This window comes from Nicotiana sylvestris, chromosome 2 (assembly GCF_000393655.2).
Source record: "Nicotiana sylvestris chromosome 2, ASM39365v2, whole genome shotgun sequence".
Taxonomy (NCBI): Eukaryota; Viridiplantae; Streptophyta; class Magnoliopsida; order Solanales; family Solanaceae; genus Nicotiana; species Nicotiana sylvestris.
Window position 1 is genome coordinate 92473427 of NC_091058.1, and position 22263 is coordinate 92495689.

The 22263-nt window shown below is 38.4% G+C and overlaps 1 protein-coding gene across 2 annotated transcripts; it reads left to right on the forward strand.

Moving 5' to 3' along the window:
- Positions 1-1312: 1312 nt before the first annotated feature.
- On the forward strand, positions 1313-17925 carry LOC104216641 (uncharacterized). Of its 2 annotated transcripts, XM_009766745.2 has the most exons (20): positions 1313-1683; positions 2125-2277; positions 2741-2919; positions 11059-11166; positions 12134-12304; positions 12389-12946; positions 13037-13111; positions 13489-13617; positions 13704-13778; positions 13873-14082; positions 14290-14442; positions 14530-14744; positions 14857-14974; positions 15065-15197; positions 15289-15484; positions 15565-15670; positions 15775-15915; positions 16014-16137; positions 16257-16373; positions 17298-17925. In XM_009766745.2, exons 1-20 carry the CDS (start codon positions 1485-1487, stop codon positions 17693-17695), a joined length of 3558 nt encoding a protein of 1185 aa, XP_009765047.1. In that variant the 5' UTR covers positions 1313-1484; the 3' UTR covers positions 17696-17925. The 2 variants fall into 2 exon arrangements, with proteins under 2 accessions (XP_009765047.1, XP_009765048.1); XM_009766746.2 differs by lacking the exon at positions 11059-11166.
- The last annotated feature ends 4338 nt before the right edge of the window (positions 17926-22263 follow it).

Genomic DNA, 22263 nt, shown 5'->3' on the forward strand with positions numbered 1-22263 from the left:
AGATTCAGTGACCTGAAAATATGAATGAAGAGATCTCTATGTCATGTCTTTATGAAAAAATATTGGAACCGATATAAAATGTTCGTAGATGACATCTATCATAGCGATAAGTATAGATGAGGATCTTAAGCCTGTCGAATACAAATACAAAAATATTGGCCAAATGAAAGAGACACAATTCGAATAGAATTTGTTTCATATGAAATACATGTAGTTTTGGACCTGTAGTTCAAACACTTGAAAGTATAAAGTCAATGATATGTGCAATCAGTTTTCGATATCTTATTTGTCTAGCATGACATAAAAACTTGATATGCATCTAATTAAAGTCTATTATATGACTTACGGAGTATATTGTAATCCTTTAAGAATTTAAATCGCTTAAATCATATATAATTCTTGGTCCTGAAGTACTCCTAAGTGATATTTGCGCATATTTATATCTTGCTATAACTATAAGCATGATAATGTGATAACGAGAATTTTCAAGGTGCAACATATTCATTGGAGTTTATATGGGTGATTTATTCACCAAATCTCTGCTGACGTCAACCTTCAAGAAGCTAGTGCATAAGATTGGGATGTGAAGGCTCAACGATGTGGATTGATGCTCTCATCAGGGGAAGTTAATACGCGTTGTACTCTTTTTTTTCCTTACAAGATTTTGTCCCACTAGGTTTTCCTTACAAGGTTTTTAACGAGGCAACCAAAAAGCGTATTTCTGAACATGTGTACTCTTTTTCCTTATCTAGAATTTTTTTCCCACTGAGTTTTATTTTAGTTAAGGTTTTAATGAGGCACATTAGTCACTTTTCCCTATAAATAGAGTGGTTCTATTACATTGTAAATCATTCCAAAAAGCAATAAGAATTCTCTCCCTACTTTTCTATGTAATATTCTTTTTTTTTTTATGATTTCCCACTCGGTGTCCGGTACCTGCATTGGAGCCCGACTATATCCGGATTCGCACCGGATAAGGTCTCATTCGGGAGGTAGCGCTTCCTACCAAGGATTCTTCCATACCCAAAACTCGAACTCGAGACCTGTGATTAAAGGAGGACTGAGGAGCGTCCCTATCCACCGCATCACATGGTAATACTCTTCTTCTTTTATTATTTCATTATTTCATAACAATAGTTTAGTTAAAAAAATATTGTATGTGATAGACATCTATCATTGGATAAACTAAAATCTTAATTAGCAGAGTTTAGTTGCTTTGTTTTTGAGAAACCGTTGACTGCAGCAGATCTTATGAAATGCACATGCGCTGTTCCTCATAAATTTCTGCATCCTTTTTTTTTTTTTTTTTTTTTGGGCAGATCTCACAGATTAATCTACGGCTCTCAAGCCAAATCACGTGACTGTTCACGAGAGTGGATCATCGACGGCCCTTTCTACAGTTTCTCGCACCGCACCGTAACTTCTACTTCCCTCCACCCTTGTCATTGTTTGAAACGAAATGTTGATTTACAGTTGAAGATCAAATGGACGTGGAGAAATCGTCCCTGTGCAATTGCGTGGTTAATTTTCTATTGGAAGAGAACTACTTGTTAACGGCATTCGAGCTCCTTCACGAGCTTCTCGATGATGGCCGTGACGATCAAGCAATTCGTCTCAAACAGTTCTTCTCCGATCCTTCGCAATTCCCTCCCGATCAGATCTCCCGCTTCAATTCCCTCAGAGGTTTGCTTCTTCTCTCCTTTGCCTTGATTTGCTACTTACCGTATCCATATATCCGGTGTGTTTATTATGCACATTTTCTACATTTGGAATTTTATTGCGATAAATATGTAGCAGTCATTGAAATCGAGCGAATCAATCCGTTAAGATTAGGTTATGAAGTTGAGTTGTATTGTGTTACGACTGACGAATCCCATGGTATATTAGAGCAAAGAGAGTATATGAAATAAATATTTGATTGATATCAAGTAATTTTTTCTTCTTCACTATTGCCACTGTTCAGTTGTAATAACTACAACTTAAATTTTGCTCATGGTCCTTAGTTCATTATGCAGGACGATCAATTGCCTGATTGTTTGAGTCAGCTGTGGTAATCAGCTGTTTATTTGCAGGCTCATATATATTTTTCTTATATGAATAATAACTATTCATTTATCAAAGCAGTTGCAGATCCCCAAAGTCTGCTTGAAGAAAAAGAAGCCCTGGAAGAAAAGTTGGCGCTCTGTGAATATGAGTTCCGTTTAGCTCAAGAGGACATTGTGCAACTTAAGACCGAGTTGCAAAAGAAAAGTCAGGCTTTTCCTCGTCAAACAAGTGGTATATCCCTGAAACTGTTTTGAACTTTCGCTGCCTCTTCTGATTGTGACTTTGTAGCTTTAGCTCGTTCATTCTGATAATGTTCTTGGAACTGCGAATCCTAGTTTAGCCTGGATATTCTGTTTCCAGTGAAGTTGTATGATTAGGCAGTATTAGAATGGATGCCAGGATAAACTGTAGGCTTGTCATGTCTGAGCCTAAATTAGTTTCTTGAAGGACTGGTGGTTATGCTTTAAATATTACTCTTTGTTAACCGAAAAATCCCCAGGGATCAGCTGGCACACGGTTTGAAATTCGGTGGATAATGGGCTCGCCTCTGTCCCTTTCTCCACTTAAATACCAGGCTTTTGAGTGTGACATGAGGCTTAGGGCCGGTGATTCTGCTTTAGATATGGGTTATATTTTGTTTCGTTCAGTATGATCATTTTGTTCATGTGAATTTATCTGTTTCTTCATTGTGCAGATTCAAAGATAGATGCTTTGGAAAACCATGGAACTGATTTTCAGCAGCAGAAGAGGGAAGGTTCTTTCTCTGATTTGGGTCCTTTGAAGGATAATGAGCGGAGGGATTTGAACTGTGCTGTAAAGGAGTATTTACTACTAGCAGGATATCGCTTGACTGCAATGACATTTTTGGAGGAGGTAATTGATATGAAGACAACTTGCTTATTTCTTGATGTTCATAACACAACTGAAGGAGGTTGCATTTATCTACATTATGTCACAGAGCTGTATTTTTAGTTATCTACATCTTCTTGTTCCTTCTTTCCACCTTTTTGGTTTATCATCTGCGGAGGACCTAAAATATTTGGAGCTTCATTTATGTTAAACATATATGCTGCAGTTGACGTCTCAATGAAAAAATTACAAGTACCAATAAAACTCTAACTAACTTAGAAACGATCATCCAAATAACATGTTCTCGGCAGACCTTTAAGTAGTGTGGCCTCTTTCCTGCTTTTATGTTAAATGTGAAGATAGTAAGATAGAGCTGTGACCTTTTAAGTACAACTGGCTATATCCCCAGGGGCTTGCCCTAGAATTCGGCTGACCAGATTTCCTTTAGGTTTATTTTGGAGCACGCATAATATTCCAACATGTATAGATAATTGGGTAGAATTTATTGAAAACTTCTCTCAGAAGACAGAAAAATAAGTTAAAATTTGCTGGTCTAGGGGACCACCACTTGGATGTAGACGCTGTTTTTTTGTCGAAGGCTGGAACTGAACTCGTGACTTCAAAGACTAGGCCACCATTCCACCTACCACCTAACCAATGCACCAACCAACACTTTGTTAGGTGTAGACGATGTTATATCTCACAATTAGAAGGGAAATAACTGATTGACCATGAAAAGATGCCAAGATAATCAAAGCTTCCCAAGAAAGGAAGGTAAAATGATTGGTTTTATATAAGCACCATATTTCCTTTTGTTTAATTTAATTTATTCAGACTGCGATTACATAGAGATTGAAATTAACTTTGTAATCACCTTTGCTTCCGGCTATCGAACCAGGCATACGTTAAATTTTAACTTAAATTGTCACATAATATAATGATGAATTCCACTTCTATGATAGAAGCAGAACTGCCAAAAGATGATCTGAATTATTCCATAGATCCTTCTAGTGCACTGGGAGTCTGGTGAACTAAGCTCCCTCTATGTGGAGGTTGGGGGAAGGGCCGGACCACATTTGGTCTTATGTACACAACCTTACCTTGTATCTCTGCAAGAGGTTATTTACACATCTTGAAGTCACACGATAACAACTCTTACCGTTGCACAAGGCTCCTCATCCACATTCTCAATGGTTAACCAAAGAGATTAAAAAGAACCTTAAGAATTAAGAGCAACAGGTGTACGTGATTGAGAACAACAAGTTACTCGTTCATCCATTTTATCCCTGTGGAACTGAAGTAAATGTTTTTTTGTTTTGATAAAGAAACTCGGATCGATGTTATTAAATAGAATAAGAACATACACCAGATCATTTATCAGTAGAAGAAAAATACTAAGTCGAATGCCAAACCCTAGAAGATCGGTAACTCCTTTTATAATTAATCCGAATAAAGAAAGTTTAATCATAATTGTGTATGATTACTTCCCGTGAAACTAATCATACACCAGATTATTTATCAAAAGAAGAATAAACACCTGGTCAAATACCAGACCTTAGAAGATCGGTAAATCCTCTAATTTTAATCCGAGCAAAGAAAGTTTAATCATTAATTCATTATTGTATATGATGCTTTCAGTGAAATTCTTGGCTAAAGAGAGGAAAAGCAGATCTTTCTGACTGAGGAATTTCTTAGACCATGTCCCTTTCAATTCGCTTGGTCTCTAGGACTCATGTTTTGCTTTGGCAGATTGTGTGATTAGAGAAAATGAGGACCAGAGGGCATTGGCCTCAATCTTTTAGTTCCACACCAATAGCTACAGAGAGAGAAGGGGGGGGGGGGGTTGAACTTAACTACAACAACAACAATATACCCAATGTAGTCCTACAAGTGGAGTCTGGGGAGGGTATAGTGTACGCAAACATTATCCCTACCTTTAAGAAGGCAGAGAGGCTGTTTCCAGTAGACCCTCGGCTCAGGAAAGATAAATGGAAGGGGCAATAACAAGCAAACCAAATCTGACAATCGAAGCGAAAATACAAAACTAACACTAAGGAATGCAAACATAAAACCGAAACAAAGGCAGTAACAAGTAATAACAAAAGTCTAGGGATACGAAAATACACAAAAGACACTAAGTGATGTATTAAAGCTATTGCTACAAACACGGATAATGCTCGGGTACCTAACCTTTCACCTTTATTCTCAACCTCCACACCTTCCTATCCATGGTCATGTCCTCAGTAACCTGGAGCAACTCTGTATCTAGCCTAGTCACCTCTCCCCAATACTTCTTCGGCCAGCCTCTACCTCTCCGTTGGCCTTCCAATGCCAACCTCTCACACCTCCTCACCGGTGCATCTGTGTCTCTCCTCTTCACATGTCTGAACCATCGAAGTCTCGCCTCCCGCATTTTGTCCTCCACACGAGCCACGCCCACCTTATCCCGTATAACTTCATTTCTAATTCTATTAACCTGGAATGCCCGCATATTTATCTCAACATCCTCATTTCAGCCACATTCATCTTCTGGACATGGGAGTTCTTGACTGGCCAACACTCTGCCCCATACAGCATAGTCGGTCTGACCACCGCTCTATAAAACTTTCCTTTAAGTTTTGGTGATACATTCTTATCACACAGAACACCGGAAGCAAGCCTCCATTTCATCCATCCCACCCTAATACGGTGTGTGAGATCCTCGTCGATCTCCCCATTTCCTTGTATAACCGACCCAAGGTACTTGAAACTTTCTCTCCTGGGGATGACTTGTGAATCAAACCTCACGTCTTCGTCAACTTCCTGCGTCGCGCCACTGAACTTGCACTCCAAGTATTCTGTTTTGGTCCTGCTCAACTTGAAAGCTTTAGACTCCAGGGTTTGCCTCCAAACCTCTTACCTCTCGTTAACACCACCTCGTGTCTCGTCAATCAGTACAATGTCATTTGCAAATTACATACACCACGACGCCTCCCCTTGAATGTGTCGCGTCAGTGCGTCGATCGCCAGGGCAAATAGAAATGGGCTGAGAGGTTGAACTTAACTCTTTATGTTGTATCCAGCTTACGTGTCCAAAGAGATATGGGATGTTGTTGGCAATGAGTTAGGGATTAGATTGTTGAGGAGTTGTAATTCTGCATGATATGTGTTAGTGTCTCACATCAGCTATGGGTGGGTGTTTGATCTCTTTATATAATCTTGGGCAATCCTCACCTCTTGAGCTAGCTTTTGGGGTTGAATTACGCCCAAAATCCATTTTTTATCATGGTATCATATCCAGGCCCACCTAATTCTCGTTTCATCCGATCTTGGGCGCCATCTTATATTGTCAACGCTCCAGATGTCCAGTCCTAGGCGTGCGGGGAGAAAGGGGGGTGTTAGTGTCCCATATTGGCTATGGTGGGGGTGTTTGGTCTCTTTATATGGTCTGGGGTAATCCTCACCACTTGAGCTAACTTTGGGGTTGAGTTAGACCCAAGGTCCATTTCTTTATCAATATGAGAAAAATGTAGAGGCAAAGGTTCATTCTGTAATCAGATAAGGAAAATTTATTCCTTGTGTACTAGAGACCACACACTTTCCATTCAACTGTGAATTATTCAGTGAGCCATGATCTCAACTCGTTAATTATCTCAGAAGATGGAGCAATCTTTAGAAATTCTAGGTTGAAGGTAATTAAAAGCATTTTTGGGACAGAATTCCAGTAAGATAGCTGTTTTGTCAATGTTCAATATTTTGGTTACTACTCAAAAATTGTTCGTAGCATCTTCTGAATGCCAGTCCATGGAAATCTCATGCTGGAATGAGTAAAACTTGGTTTATAAACTTGGTAATTGTGGAAAGGGGCTCCACCTCCTTCCATTAGTTTGGGGTTTAAGCCACCCATGGAGCAAAGTGGGAAAAGTCCACTGTTTGGCTCCTGGGAAGAGGAGTTTAGGCAGAGGGGTGGGATTTGACATACACCAAAAGGAAAAAAAGGTATTCTGGCACGGTTTGAAATGTGTAATGTGTAATGTGCTTTATTTTATCTTCATCTTTCAGAGGCCTCTCATGCAATGGCGGAGGCAAAATTTCCGTTAAGGGGGTAAAAAAGAAAAAAATTATAAAAATTAAAAGAAACAGTGGCTAGTGGTGTTAGCGGAAATGTAAAAGAAAGAACACAAGATTTAACGTGGTTCGGATCAAAATAATCCTACGTCCACCAGAGAACAGTTGCCTTTTTAATATTAACAAAGGAAGGGGAGAGTTCCCAATTACACTTAAGAGAATTTCTCTCTTAACTCTCTACTCACTACAATGTGTTGTATTATTTTTGGGATGGTTTCTACAAATGAAGGAGTGCATCTATTTATAGAGGTAAAGACCTCCTCTTGATGTCATTGGTGACATCAAACTACCTCCTCTTGATGTCATGGGTGACATCAAAGGAGGAAGCTTCCTCCTAGCATCCACACCAACTCTTTCCACCAACTCTTCCAATTGGCATGCCATTGTTGACTAAACATAAACCAACATTTTCAGCATGCCATTGTTAACTAAACATAAACCAACATTTTCAATCTCCACCTTGGTTTGCGTTTCGAGCGTGTGAACAACTCTGGCCAAAACTTCTAAGCTTACTGGGCAACCCCGTTGTAAGAAACAAGAAGAATCAAACCATTGTTGAACATACCACCTCCACCTAGTTCTCTTCGGAGTTACATCAGTTGATGCACACCCCCGCCAAGTCCTTGCAGTGTGCAAACTTAGCGAGTGGGACTATCTTGGTCAACATATCTGCAGAATTATCGTCTGTGATAACCTTCACGACTTTGATAGTTCCCTCTTCAAAAACATCTCGAATAAAATGAAATCTGATATCAATGTGTTTAGTGCGCTCATGAAATCTCTGATTTTTCATTAGATGAATAGCACTCTGACTATCACATCTAAGAGTTGATTCCAGCTGAACCAAACTCAATTCCGCTACTAAAACTTTCAACCAGATAGCTTCCTTCACCGCCTCCGCTGCTGCCATGTATTCTGCTTCTATCGTAGACAAAGCGGCAATCGACTGCAGAGTCGACTTCCAACTAACGGCACTGCCAACGAGGGTAAAGATGTATCCAGTTGTGGACCTTCTTCTGTCAAGATCTCCTGCATAGTCAGAATCTACATAACCGAGAATTGAAATACCTCCACCACTTTTTCGAAAGGTCAGACCAACACCAGAAGCTCCTTTGAGATATCTCAATATCCACTTGACAGCTTCCCAATGCCTCTTTCCTGGGCTGGACATGTATCTACTTACCACACTTACAGATGAGCAATATCTGGACGTGTGTATACCATAACATACATAATGCTACCAACTGCACTGGCATAAGGAATCTTTGACATATGCTCCACCTCATCCTCGGACTGAGGCATTTGTAACTCTGAAAGTTTAAAATGAGGAGCTAATGGTGTACTTACAGGCTTGCACGTATGCATATTGAATCTTTTGAGAACCCTTTCAATATACCTCTTCTGAGAAAGATGTACAACACTGTCTTCTCTTGAAATCTCCATACCAAGGATTTTCTTTGCAGCTCCTAAATCCTTCATGTCAAATTCCTTACTCAACAGTTTCTTCAAAGCATTTATCTCTGTAATGTTGTTAGCAGCAATAAGCATATCATCAACATACAACAGTAAATAAATCATTGAGTTACCAGACATCTTCTTGTGATACACACAGCTATCAAATGCACTCCTTGAGAATTCATGTGTAGTCATGAATGCATCAAACCTCTTGTACCACTGTCTAGGGGATTGCTTCAAACCATACAAAGACTTCTTTAGTTGGCATACGTGATCTTCTTTTCCCTCAGCTAGGAAACCTTCAGGTTGATCCATATAGATTGTCTCTTCTAGATCACCGTGTAAGAAAGCAGTTTTGACATCAAGCTGTTGAAGCTCCAAGTCAAATTGTGCAACCAATGCTAGTAGCACGCGAATTGAGCTATGCTTCACGACCGGAGAGATTAAGGATCTGGAGCCCTCCTCGTATATTGAAGCAACTTCTTGCAAGGATGTTGTACAATGGCGGTTAGCCATGACTGAAGAGATGGAGTCTCTTCACAAGAATCAGACATGGGTCTTAGTGAAAAGACAAAAGGGGAAGAGGACAGTTGGATGCAAGTGGGTCTACCGAAAGAAAGAGGGAATTCCTGAAGTGGAAGATGCTAGGTTCAAGGCGAGATTGGTTGCAAAAGGATTCAGTCAGAAGGAGGGAATTGACTACAATGAAATTTTCTCTCCAGTCGTGAAGCATAGCTCAATTCGCGTGCTACTAGCATTGGTTGCCCAATTTGACTTGGAGCTTCAACAGCTTGATGTCAAAACTGCTTTCTTACACGGTGATCTAGAAGAGACAATCTATATGGATCAGCCTGAAGGTTTCCTAGCTGAGGGAAAAGAAGATCACGTATGCCAACTAAAGAAGTCTTTGTATGGTTTGAAGCAATCCCCTAGACAGTGGTACAAGAGGTTTGATGCATTCATGACTACACATGAATTCTCAAGGAGTGCATTTGATAGCTGTGTGTATCACAAGAAGATGTCTGGTAACTCAATGATTTATTTACTGTTGTATGTTGATGATATGCTTATTGCTGCTAACAACATTACAGAGATAAATGCTTTGAAGAAACTGTTGAGTAAGGAATTTGACATGAAGGATTTAGGAGCTGCAAAGAAAATCCTTGGTATGGAGATTTCAAGAGAAGACGGTGTTGTACATCTTTCTCAGAAGAGGTATATTGAAAGGGTTCTCAAAAGATTCAATATGCATACGTGCAAGCCTGTAAGTACACCATTAGCTCCTCATTTTAAACTTTCAGAGTTACAAATGCCTCAGTCCGAGGATGAGGTGGAGCATATGTCAAAGATTCCTTATGCCAGTGCAGTTGGTAGCATTATGTATGCTATGGTATGCACACGTCCAGATATTGCTCAATCTGTAAGTGTGGTAAGTAGATACATGTCCAGCCCAGGAAAGAGGCATTGGGAAGCTGTCAAGTGGATATTGAGATATCTCAAAGGAGCTTCTGGTGTTGGTCTGACCTTTCGAAAAAGTGGTGGAGGTATTTCAATTCTCGGTTATGTAGATTCTGACTATGCAGGAGATCTTGACAGAAGAAGGTCCACAACTGGATACATCTTTACCCTCGTTGGCAGTGCCGTTAGTTGGAAGTCGACTCTGCAGTCGATTGCCGCTTTGTCTACGACAGAAGCAGAATACATGGCAGCAGCGGAGGCGGTGAAGGAAGCTATCTGGTTGAAAGGTTTAGTAGCGGAATTGAGTTTGGTTCAGCTGGAATCAACTCTTAGATGTGATAGTCAGAGTGCTATTCATCTAATGAAAAATCAGAGATTTCATGAGCGCACTAAACACATTGATGTCAGATTTCATTTTATTCGAGATGTTGTTGAAGAGGGAACTATCAAGGTCGTGAAGGTTATCACAGACGATAATGCTGCAGATATGTTGACCAAGATAGTCCCACTCGCTAAGTTTGCACACTGCAAGGACTTGGCGGGGGTGTGCATCAACTGATGCAACTCCGAAGAGAACAGTTGTTAGGTGGAGGTGGTATGTTCAACAATGGTTTGATTCTTCTTGTTTCTTACAACGGGGTTGCCCAGTAAGCTTAGAAGTTTTGGCCAGAGTTGTTCACACGCACGCTCGAAACGCAAAGTGGAGATTGAAGGTGTTGGTTTATGTTTAGTCAACAATGACATGCCAATTGGAAGAGTTGGTGGAAAGAGTTGGTGTGGATGCTAGGAGGAAGCTTCCTCCTTTGATGTCACCCATGACATCAAGAGGAGGTCTTTACCTCTATAAATAGATGCACTCCTTCAAGTGGGAATTGAACCAACAACCTAACAAAGGTTATAAACCCCCTTGACCACTGAGCTATGCTTTGGGCAGTACCAAGGGAATTCAAAATATAATATATAGAGGTACAAACCGGATTTTGCCCTGCTTTCATGTATTACCACTCATCTATTTTATGCACTTACTAGGCCGAGGGCCTTAACCATAGAAGAATTAAGGTGTGAGACACATGCATCTGTCCTGTGCACTTTGCTAACATGTCATTTTGGAAGTCTTCATAACTTCTTTAACATGTATGACAGGTTACTGATCAAGATCTAGATGTTCAGCAGAACTCCTCTGCAGGCGTTCCAGATGCTTTGCGCCATTACTATTACCAGTACCTTTCTTCCACCTCAGAGGCTGCTGAGGTACTTTCTCAACTGTTGATAGTATGGACAAGTTTCACACATGTATGCTTGCCACGAATTGCCTGTAGGAAACCTACGTTAATCATGTCATATGTGGATAACTTTGCGCCTTGTATAGCCAAGCTAGGTTAACTGCATGTTTTAACTGATATACTATATTTTTCTTCTTCCGGCAATTATAATTCTCAATTTCTCCTGATTTAATTCTGCAAGAACAATACGTCCACCCAGTTGTTCATAGTGCATTCAGGTATTAATATTTTTCCTTGCAAGTCCTGGTTTTGTTTATGCTCTATGTTCCTCACGGCCAGTTCATGCCTTAGTTTCATCCAGACAGATTTTGTTTGCAGTTCCATTTATCTTGTCTGTATTTGAGTCCTTCGGATAATGTTTGGTGTCAAATCTGTATGCCTTCGGATTTAAGATTAGTCAAATATTTAACTTATCTCTTTTCCTTTTTAGTTTTAGTTTTTTTTCTTGAGTTATGAATCCATTTTCAGACTACAGGTGTAACTCAAAAGGCATAGAAATTTGGCACTGCAGTAATTTCAGTTTGCTTTGTTCAAATAACTGCAGCTTCTTGTATAACAAGGCTTGTAAATCTACAGTTCACTTTGCCGTATCCTGGGCTGATTTACTGTGAATCAAACCACCTAAACCCACCTGATTTGCTCCAGAGTTATGTTTGAGAGATCGTGGGAATTAGTTTTATGGGTTTCCGGAATCTTAGAGAGAAGAAGAATCACCTTCTCTAGATAAGCATTAATGTTCACTAATGACTGCTCTTCTGAAAAAGCATGATTTACTTGGTGATTTTCTATCAAATGCCTTAAAGCTTGTGGTACCAGTTGAATACGGAACTGACTAGATCAAATTTCTCATTTACTTGCTGAAAACTGTAAATATATGTGGATGGAGCTTTATTGTGGTGTGCTATTTTATAAAAAGAATCGTGGCTTTTTTGCAGGAAAAATTTGCTATGCTTAGAGAAAATGAGTCTTTGGTGAAAGAAAAAGACAAGCTGAAACATGAAAAGCAGTCCTTGCTTAAGAGTAAAGATATGGCAGATGCCCAAGTCACAGTAGTGACAAAATCTTTGGAGGCATTGCAGAAGGAAATGAAGGACAAGGAGATTCTGGTAGTTTCTTTGTTATGTTTTATGTTTTACAAGATTTTTCCTGTGTAGCATGTACGTACCTCATACTTGAATAATGTACTTTAGGTTCAAACCTTGAAGCAATCTCTAGATAGGCAAAGACAAGAATTGAATGAATGCAGAGCTGAAATAACTTCATTAAAAATGCATATAGAGGGTACTCGTTCTGCGCGCAATTTTGTAACAAGCGATTCTGAAGGTGTTGCTGACCTGCCATCAATAGATAGTTATAAGGAAGAGATGAAGTTCCTACAGAATGAGATCCAGAGGTTGAAATTGGCAAATGATTTCTTGAACAGTGAGTCTCTTGAAGATAACAATGAAGAAACTAGAAATACAGGTCCTGAAAATGAAGTTGGACAATCAAGTGAGCATAATGTCTTTGAGGATTCAGCTGGCATATCTTCTGGGGATTTAGGAAATGCCGATTCTCAGTTATTGATGGCTCAAACCTCTGCTGACACAATTACCAAACCTGAGGAAGTAGTGGAAGCTTCAAATGGTAATGGCATTGTTGAGAAAGTCGAGAATGTACTCACACACAACGGCGAGCTACCTTCAGAGACTAAAGGACTAATCTTGAAACCAGACAATTTATTTGTCGAATCAAATGCTGAAAAGATCGTAAGCTCTCTCTCAGATGTATACATGATGCCTTTTACTTGGTAACATTTTCGCTTGGCAATTATACTTCAAATTTTTTGGATTTCGCAGGGCTTGGGGACTATTCAGATCCTTTCAGATGCATTGCCAAAAATTGTACCTTATGTTTTGATCAACCACAGAGAGGTTTAAATCATGCTTCTGAAGTCTGATGTTCTTACCTTATTTAGGAGGCTTTTGTTTGAGAAAATCTTTTCAAGTTTTGAAACTTATCTTGACAAACATGATCTCAGAAAGTTTTTTCAAAGACGTTTTCAAATGAAGAAGTGCTTGAAGGGTGTTTTTCATTGAAAACTCTCTTTCCGCTTACAAAACACTTAAAAATCTTCAAAAAAGCTATAACTATCCCAATATATCTTCGGCTTCCACTAACTTTTCTTTTTCAAAACTTTTTCAAAATGTTGTCTCAATGGCTTCCAAATATTCTTCAGCAACCTTAAGTGATCTACAAATCTTTTTGTCTAATTAGCTGTCATTCCACTTGATTGGTGTTGACTTTGCAGGAGCTTCTTCCTCTTATAATGTGTGCAATTGAGCGCCACCCAGATAGCAGTACGCGGGACTCCTTGACCCATACATTATTCAACTTAATCAAGCGTCCTGATGAAGAACAGAGACGGATTATAATGGATGTAAGATTGTCAAAACTATTGATTCATACTAGATATTTTTTTTTTCAAAAAGTTGAGCATGCCACCAATTTTGTTATCACGTTTAGGCTTGTGTCACCCTTGCCAGAAATGTTGGAGAGATGAGAACGGAAACTGAACTTCTTCCTCAGTGTTGGGAACAGGTGAGATTATTATATCTGCTGGACTCTCTCATGATTTTACCATATCTTCCATCAACTCTTGCAACTGCTCTTAGTGTTATATTGTGAAATGTAGATCAATCACATGTATGAGGAGCGCCGCTTGCTAGTTGCTCAATCATGTGGAGAGCTTGCTGAATTCGTGCGCCCTGAGATTCGAGATTCTCTTATCTTGTCTATTGTGCAACAGCTGATCGAGGATCCTGCAACTGTTGTTCGGGAGGCTGCTGCTCATAACTTGGCATTGCTTCTGCCTCTCTTCCCAAATACGGACAAATATTTCAAGGTCAGCTTCACTACATAAGCTTCGAGGCAATCACGGAGAAGAAATCTGACTTGACAGAATTTCCTACAAAGTAAGCTCCGTGGTCTAGGAATGGAGCATTTTCTGCTGGTCTTAGTGTGATTGCCCAAACTGATTAAATGATAAGATAAACATAATTGAAGGTTCTCCAATTCCTCTTTTTTTTTTTTGTTTTGTTTGTGTGTAAAGGTTGAGGAGATGATGTTTCAATTGGCGTGTGATCCATCTGGAGTGGTTGTGGATACAACAATCAAGGAAGTTGTTCCAGCTTTAGTAAACTGGGGAAAGGAGTTGGATCATTTGCTACAAGTTTTATTATCTCATGCATTGGGCTCTGGTCAGGTATGTATTCTACATTTACTTGGTTTCTCACTGAAGTAGTAACTTGTCTTAGACATGGATCTGATACATTATCTTTTTTTTCGCCAGCGTTGTCAACCTCTTTCAGGGGTTGAAGGTTCTGTTGAGTCACATCTTCGTGCTTTAGGAGAGAGAGAGCGGTGGAACATAGACGTTTTATTGCGCTTACTAATAGAGTTGCTTCCATTTGTACGCAAGAAAGCTATTGAGACCTGTCCATTCCATTTGGTTTCAGATGACAAAGGACTAGTTTTTTCTACTTCACTACTTGAACAGTATGCAGGGTAATATCCCCCTTTACCTGTGTTTTTAAACTACCTTTCTATACTTTCTTCTGCAAAGGTACTCTCACCATGTGTAGCTAATACTTTCTACATATTTGAACTATATATGCAGAGGAAAGATGGATTGGCCTTCTTTTGAGTGGTTGCATATTGATTGCTTTTCAGCATTGATTGAACTGGCCTCTCTATTGCCTCAGAAGGAAGATAATTTAAGGAATCGAATCACACAGGTAGCTTGAATTGTTTGACATGAGTTTTGGTGGTTTAGGTTTGAAAATGCCTTCTTGTTTCCTGAATTCGTCTTTAATTTGGCAATGCAGTTTTTATTGGCCGTTTCAGTCCTGCTTGGGGAGCCTTACCTGACACACATCATGCTACCTATATTCTTGGTAGCAGTTGGTGACAATGGTGATTTATCATACTTCCCTGCAACACACCAATCTAGAATAAGAGGTAATGAGTTAAAAACTTTCTGATTATTAACCTTTACATCATACATCATGTTCAAACCTTTTCAAATTGGTGTTGATTTACTCTTCAACAGGTTTAAAACCAAAAACTGCTGTAGCTGAAAGACTTGCTGCCATCTGCGTCCTGCCTCTTCTGCTTGCAGGTGTTCTAGGATCCCCTAGAAAGCATGAACTATTGACAGAGTACTTGAGAAATCTCTTGATTCAAACTTCAGAGCGAGAGAGTCAGCCAGTGAAGCGCGAAATTTTCAATTCTGTTCGCTTCCTTTGGTTTGTGCCATTTAACAAGCTAATCATTACAGTCCTGTGTCTGAACTCCTAGATGATGGCTAGACAATCTTTTCCTGCAGCACCTTTGATGAACATCACAATATGATTTTTAACATCCTCTGGGAAATGGTTGTGAGCTCTGACATAAACATGAAGACGATGGCTGCCAATCTTTTCAAAGTCATTGTAAGTCGTTTGTTTTTTCGGGATTATGTCAGTTCCTGTCTTTCTAAAAAAAAATTTAAGCGTTGCCATTAACATTCTTTGTATCATATTTGAAACTTCACCAGGTTCCATGTATTGATGCCAAGGTCGCCTCAACTCATGTTTTGCCTGCTCTTGTAACTCTTGGTTCTGACCAAAACTTGAATGTGAAATACGCCAGCATTGATGCATTTGGAGCTGTAGCACAGCAGTTTAAAAATGATGCGGTATGGAAAGGTTTCTTTTTAAATATCTGGTGTCATTCTTATTCTATGTTGATCTATAGAGGCTTTGATGAGACCGGCTCTTCTAACCGTCTTGTTAGATTGTCGACAAAATACGTGTTCAAATGGATGCTTTTCTTGAGGATGGATCACATGAAGCTACAATAGCTGTAGTTCGTGCATTGGTGATGGCAGTGCCACATACTACGGAGAGACTAAGAGATTATATCCTCAACCTTTTATTTCAGCTTTTATGCACTCTTGAAGTAGATGCATTCTTATAATGTGTGCCAAAGCACTAGTTCAATTTCTATTTCTCATTAGCTTTCTTTAACTTATGATACATCTGTTGTCCAAGATTTTCCTACTTACAGCAACACCTCCTCCTTCAAGTGACATGAGACGTCGCCGTGAGAGAGCGGATGCGTTTTGTGAATCAATTCGTGCTCTTGATGCTACTGGTTTGCTCCTTTTAGATATTCTTTTCTCTTCTTCTCCTTCATAACTCTCTTTACTTTCTGATAGTATATGTTTATTCCAGATGATTGCCTCTAGGTTAGCTGCATATTGAAAGATGTAGCAAAGTACGAAAAGATATGTAACACCATGGACTGATACTGGGGATTAATGTCCTGATATTTTGGTTGTAAACTACCTTTAGCTATAGTGGTTGAGCAAAGTAGATCTTATGGAGTTTTGTGCCATCCAGAGGAATTACCTGACAAATGGCCCAATTTGTACCTAAATACATGCTGAAGTAAAAAATGATAGGTTGTAATTTATTGGGTTTAGCGTGATTCATTTTCTTGTTCATGTAAATAGCAAGTGCATGACAGACATGTCCTAAGATAGTTAAGTGAAACCCAGGAAACTCTCAAATCAGTGAAGGAGACCACCAGTTATCTTCCGGACCTAAGGAGGGTTGATACAAATATGACTCCAAAGAACTTCTGAAAAATTGAATGATATTTGATTTCTATGGATACTCTGACTCTCTACCGAACTAAGTCTGCCCCTCCCCGCTTCCGGCAGGATTGCCAGCACCCTGAAAGATAAATACAGGAAAGGAGAAACAAAGTGAAAGAAAAAGAAATACTGAAGCATTCAATATGTAATCTCTCTGTGGTTTTTAAGGTGCAACTGGTGTATCAAATGTCAGAGATGAGATGCGGAAGGTCTAAGGACAAGTTCTCCTACTGATCTCTCTTCCTCTGGTTGCCTATTGTATAGTCTTGTGACATACAAAATGTAACTACATGTGCTATCAAAGCCTAAAATTTGCACTCTGTGACTTTGTCCTGCTTTTCAGCCCCTGTATCTTAGCATTTTACACGACCTTTTCATTAAAATCTTCCTATGCTCAGTTTATGATTGTTTTATTGCAGATCTTTCTGCTTCTAGTGTCAGAGATTTCCTTCTACCGGCAATTCAAAATCTGTTTAAAGATGCTGATTCCCTTGATCCAGCACACAAAGAAGCTCTGGAGATTATAATGAGGGAAAGATCTGGTGGAACGTTTGATACGATTAGTAAGGTAATGGGTGCTCATCTGGGAATTGCATCATCAGTAAGCAGCTTCTTTGGTGAAGGTGGTTTATTAGGGAAAAGGGAAACTGGAGATGCATCTCCACCATCAGTGGAAGTTGTTGAACCTCTGAAGCCCATTGCGCCAACTGCAGCAGCGGTAGAAGACACAAGATTTCGGCGGATCATGAGAGGTGGTTTTTCGGACATGCTCAGGGGAAAAGCAAAGGGCACCGAGGATACTCCCCCAAGTCAATGATTATGGCTCTTTCTTTTGCAGGGAAGTAAAAGAAGTTTTTTGTATGTTGTGCAGTAGACTACATTGATTCCATTTTTTGATTTTTCACTTAAGCTTTCCCATTATCTGGATGAGATTTTGCAATTTATTTCATTCTTTATATCCAAGAAATGTAATGAATTTGCCCACAGTAGAAGAAAACCTTTACATATCCTTAGCTTTACAAATGATACAGGAGATTTACTGGTCTAGCATTTTCCCTGAGCACGAATCTCATCAAATAACTACTGCTCCTCGATGCTCCCAGAGCCCCGAATAGAATTGATTCTCTGATGAATAAAGAGAACCACATTTGAAAGGTTTGTCCTAATTTGTTTTGGGGGTACATACTTTCCTGCACCAATTGTTTACACCAACTCAATCTACTAGTCCAGTGTACAATTCATTAAAACATGCGGTACATCATGCCCTTTGGATGGGACATCCTTCTCACACCAAAATCAAAGTCTAATAGTTTGAGTTAAAAAGTGAACTTTCAGTAAATTCACAATAATAGTCTCAAAGGTTCACGGTAGCCAAATACTAGTGACTAAGGGTGGCAAAATAGTTAAAAGAAAATAATTAACCGCCCATATTATTCATTAAAAAATGGGTTGGATAATGAACTTTTTAAAAACGGGTCAAATATGGATAAGAACCATATTATTCATTTAGAAAATGGATAGCCAATAGATAACCAATGAGTCTAACTTTTACATTTGTAAAGCCTCAAATTGGGGGTCCTCAAGTTAAGATGACTAAGAATTCTCCCAAAAGTGATCATATCCGCCGGTTAACCCGTTTTTTATCCGGGTCGGATAATTTATCCGTTTTCGACACGAACCATATCCGACCAGACCCGACCCATCTGTTTGCCACTCCTACTAGTAGGGCTGGGCATAATTTGGTAAATACCGAACTACCGTACCGAAACCGAAAATTTTGATATTTGGTATATGGTATTTTAGTATTTGGTATGGTATTTAGTTTAAGTTTTAAAAAAAATTGGTATTAGGTATGGTATTTGGTATTTTAAAATAAAATACGAAATACCGATACCATACCGAAATATATATTATATTACACAAAACACATATTATCAATTATAACATAAATATAAAAAATCTAAAATTTTACTTTCCTTTATTCTCAAAGTTCATCAATTAACTCTAAACAAGTAACAAGACATTTCTAATGATCAAATATTCTTTTATGTACAATTTTCTCTATTTGGGTCAATATTTGCTAGTTTTGGACAAAAGTTTTGTTAACAAACATTTTCAGTTTTGTATTTTTGAGTACTTTAATTAAGAATATTAGAGTGTATGGCTCTATGCACTAGTTAGTATTCAAACCGAATAAACCGAAGTTACCGAACTGAATAAACCGAAACCGAAAGGAGAAAAACCGAACCATACCGAATTTAATTAGATACAGTATTGGTATAGGATTTTAAGAAACCGAATACCGAACCAAAATGACTAAATACCGTACCGTACCGACCGACGAATACCCCTACCTACTAGTGACTTGAGGAGTCTGCAGCTGCAACCAATAGGACAACAGAATGTGAAATATCTCACTTATTTTTTCAGTTTGAAAAATATAAAATCCCCCATGAGAAAAGTACAAAGTAATACTTCTGTAATTTGAGTGGAGTTTTCCGTGATATCATCATATCACTCTAATAGTCTAATGTATTCCGGTTCTTCCTCTTGAGAAAATCAGGTGATTCTGATCTAGTATTCCAGTTGGATATTAATAAACTTAACTAATTTTATCCGATTTAATTTGATTACTAAAATTTTGTATTAAATCCATTCAAAATTATAATAATGCTGGGTAATTATGGAGCAGATTAATTTTAAGCCAATAATACTTTTAATGAGAGCAATACTCCTTTAAGGAGTGGTTAACATAAAAAACAAGAGTAGCAATGTAGCATGATTCAAATGGAATATAGCTTTAAACAGACAAATGATGATTAAGAGCAAAGAGGATTCATTTCACACTTGCTCAATGAAATCACGTAGGACTCATTATTTTATGACGAGGCTTGTTATTTCCCTACAATTTCGTAGCTTCGGCTTAAACAGGAATCCAATTTGGTAGGCTTCACATAACACCAGTGCACAACTATAGTATATATATAAAACCGAGTTGGGCACGTAAAAATGTTATTTGCACAAATCGAGTTGAGTTGTCATGTTGAGCCATAGTTCAGCTTTAGAAGTTGTAAAACATAGAAGAACAGGAGCAGTACTGTTCTACAAGAAACCTCGTCTTCATTTCCCAAGTATAAAGAATCTGCAGAATGGCGGCTGATGAACATGTGGTGTTCGATTTCGGAAATGATTATGGATTTCAACAGGCCTTACAAATCTTGAATAAAAATATTCCTTCATTCAAAGTAAAATCTAAATTTTATGCCCAAGAGGCACGTTTAACCGAACAAGTCTTCACCTTCTCGTCTCTCTATATATATATGCTCAATGAGTTTCAGCAAAAACATCTTTTTTGATTCTTGTTGCTTAAATTTAGAGGCGAATCTTGGATCTAGGATTCGTAATAATTGTGATCTCGATATTTTTATGCATTTTTATTTTTTGGCATCGGTCTCTCTATCTTTACCAGGTAGGGGTAAAATCTGTGTACACATCACCTTCCCCAGACCTCCTTGTGGGATTAAATTGGCCTTCTTGTTGTTGTTGTTGGCATATGCATACATAATTTATCGTTTAGCTGATTCCAATTTGCTTGGGACTGAAACGTGATTATTATAATTATTATATGCAAATATAATTTGCGCAAAAAATAATAGATTCAATTGAACCTATTGTCTTAATTTTGTTCTTGTTAGTATCACTAATTAATTGTTTCTATTTAGAATTCAGTTATCAGTGTAGATTATTTGCATCTTCACTTGGTAGAAAGCTGGCCATTAAGCTGCATTGCGCAAATTTAAGAATATGTTTCCTGTATTGGAAAAAAAAAATCCCAAAAAATTTGGTTCATGTTGTAATACTGATAGTTTTCTTGAACAAAAGTTCAACAAGTCAGAACTCTTTTAGGCCATCTATTTTAGGATTTTAAATAGATGCATAATCTCTTCTAAAGCTTAAAAACAAAAATCAGAACTATTATCATAACATTAATTGACACTTTTTCCCCTTAAGCTTTAAAAGACACTTATTGACGAACTAATTAATTGATAGGAAAATATATGACGTTTACAGTTTAAAAGACATGATAACAAATTAATCAGAGGTTAATATGGTGATCTATCACAAAAATCCCGAGGTTAATTAAAAGCCGTACTTCATGTGGATTGATTGTTTGTCAATGTCCAAGACAATTTGATGGAAAGGGTGATCCAAGACAGCACATCGCCCATTTTCACCAAAGAAAGAAAGAGAGAGAGAAGAAAATCTCCATGTTTTTTGGAATTGGAATGAAACCAAACTCATTGAAAACATCTTGTGTAGTGTACGTAGTCTCTAGTAAGTTAGTAATCTTAGCTAAAATTCTATTAAGTGGAAGTAGGGTGTACAAACGAAACCGATAAATCGCACCAACCCGATAATCCGAGTCAAACCAAGAAAAAAAACCCGACTATAGTTTCGTTTGATTTGGTTTGGTGTTGAAAAAAAAAAACCCGACCATAAGTGGTTTGGTTTGGTTTTAACTAAAGAAAGTCAAACTGAAACCAAACCAACCCAACATTACATATATAGAAATTTTAGATATATTTAATATATAAATATACTTATTGTGATGTAATTTATAAATATTTCTTAAACTTTTTTCATAATTTTATTTTTTAAGGTATTATTCCAAGGTTGGACTTATAACTTTTGAATGTTCCAATAAATTTTATAGTCATTAATATTAGTAACTTAAATTATGCTAACAAAAGCCCAAACCAAAATCAAATCAATACTAATGCTAACAAAAAATATCCAATTCAATACTACGAACGACAATGTATTGAATATCTATTTTTTGTTTTGCAAGGAAAGGGTGGAAAACCTATCTGACTAATAAGAAGAAAGGGGCAAGCCAAAACCTACTCCTAACAAGTTGCTGGATCGAAGTAGTACATTATACATCTGCCCGCCAGCAGCGGAGGGGGTTCGATTCCCGTTATACGCGATGTGGCGAAAAAGACTGATTCAACGAGATACGCCTTGCCTGCATTAAGATTTAAAACTTGTCGTCTACTTTCAGGAAATGTTTGGAACAGAGAACTTACAATAATACAACGCCGTATTCTCCGAAGATTGAGGAACCCCCTCCCAATAATACGTCTTTATCAACCACCCGCTTACTACAAGAATGTATCATGATGAGAATCAAAGCAGTCTTGTGAATGCCCAGTTCTCCTGTCTTCTTCGGGTCCTTAATAGAACTCAAAACTAGGTTTCTTCTGTATATAAACTATATCTTTCTCTGAGGCTACGCTGCACCTGCACTGACGTGACTTGCAAACAACGCTGACGCTATATAGCCATATAGGCAAGGCTCGGGACCACCTCCCTTCGCTTCAGAGT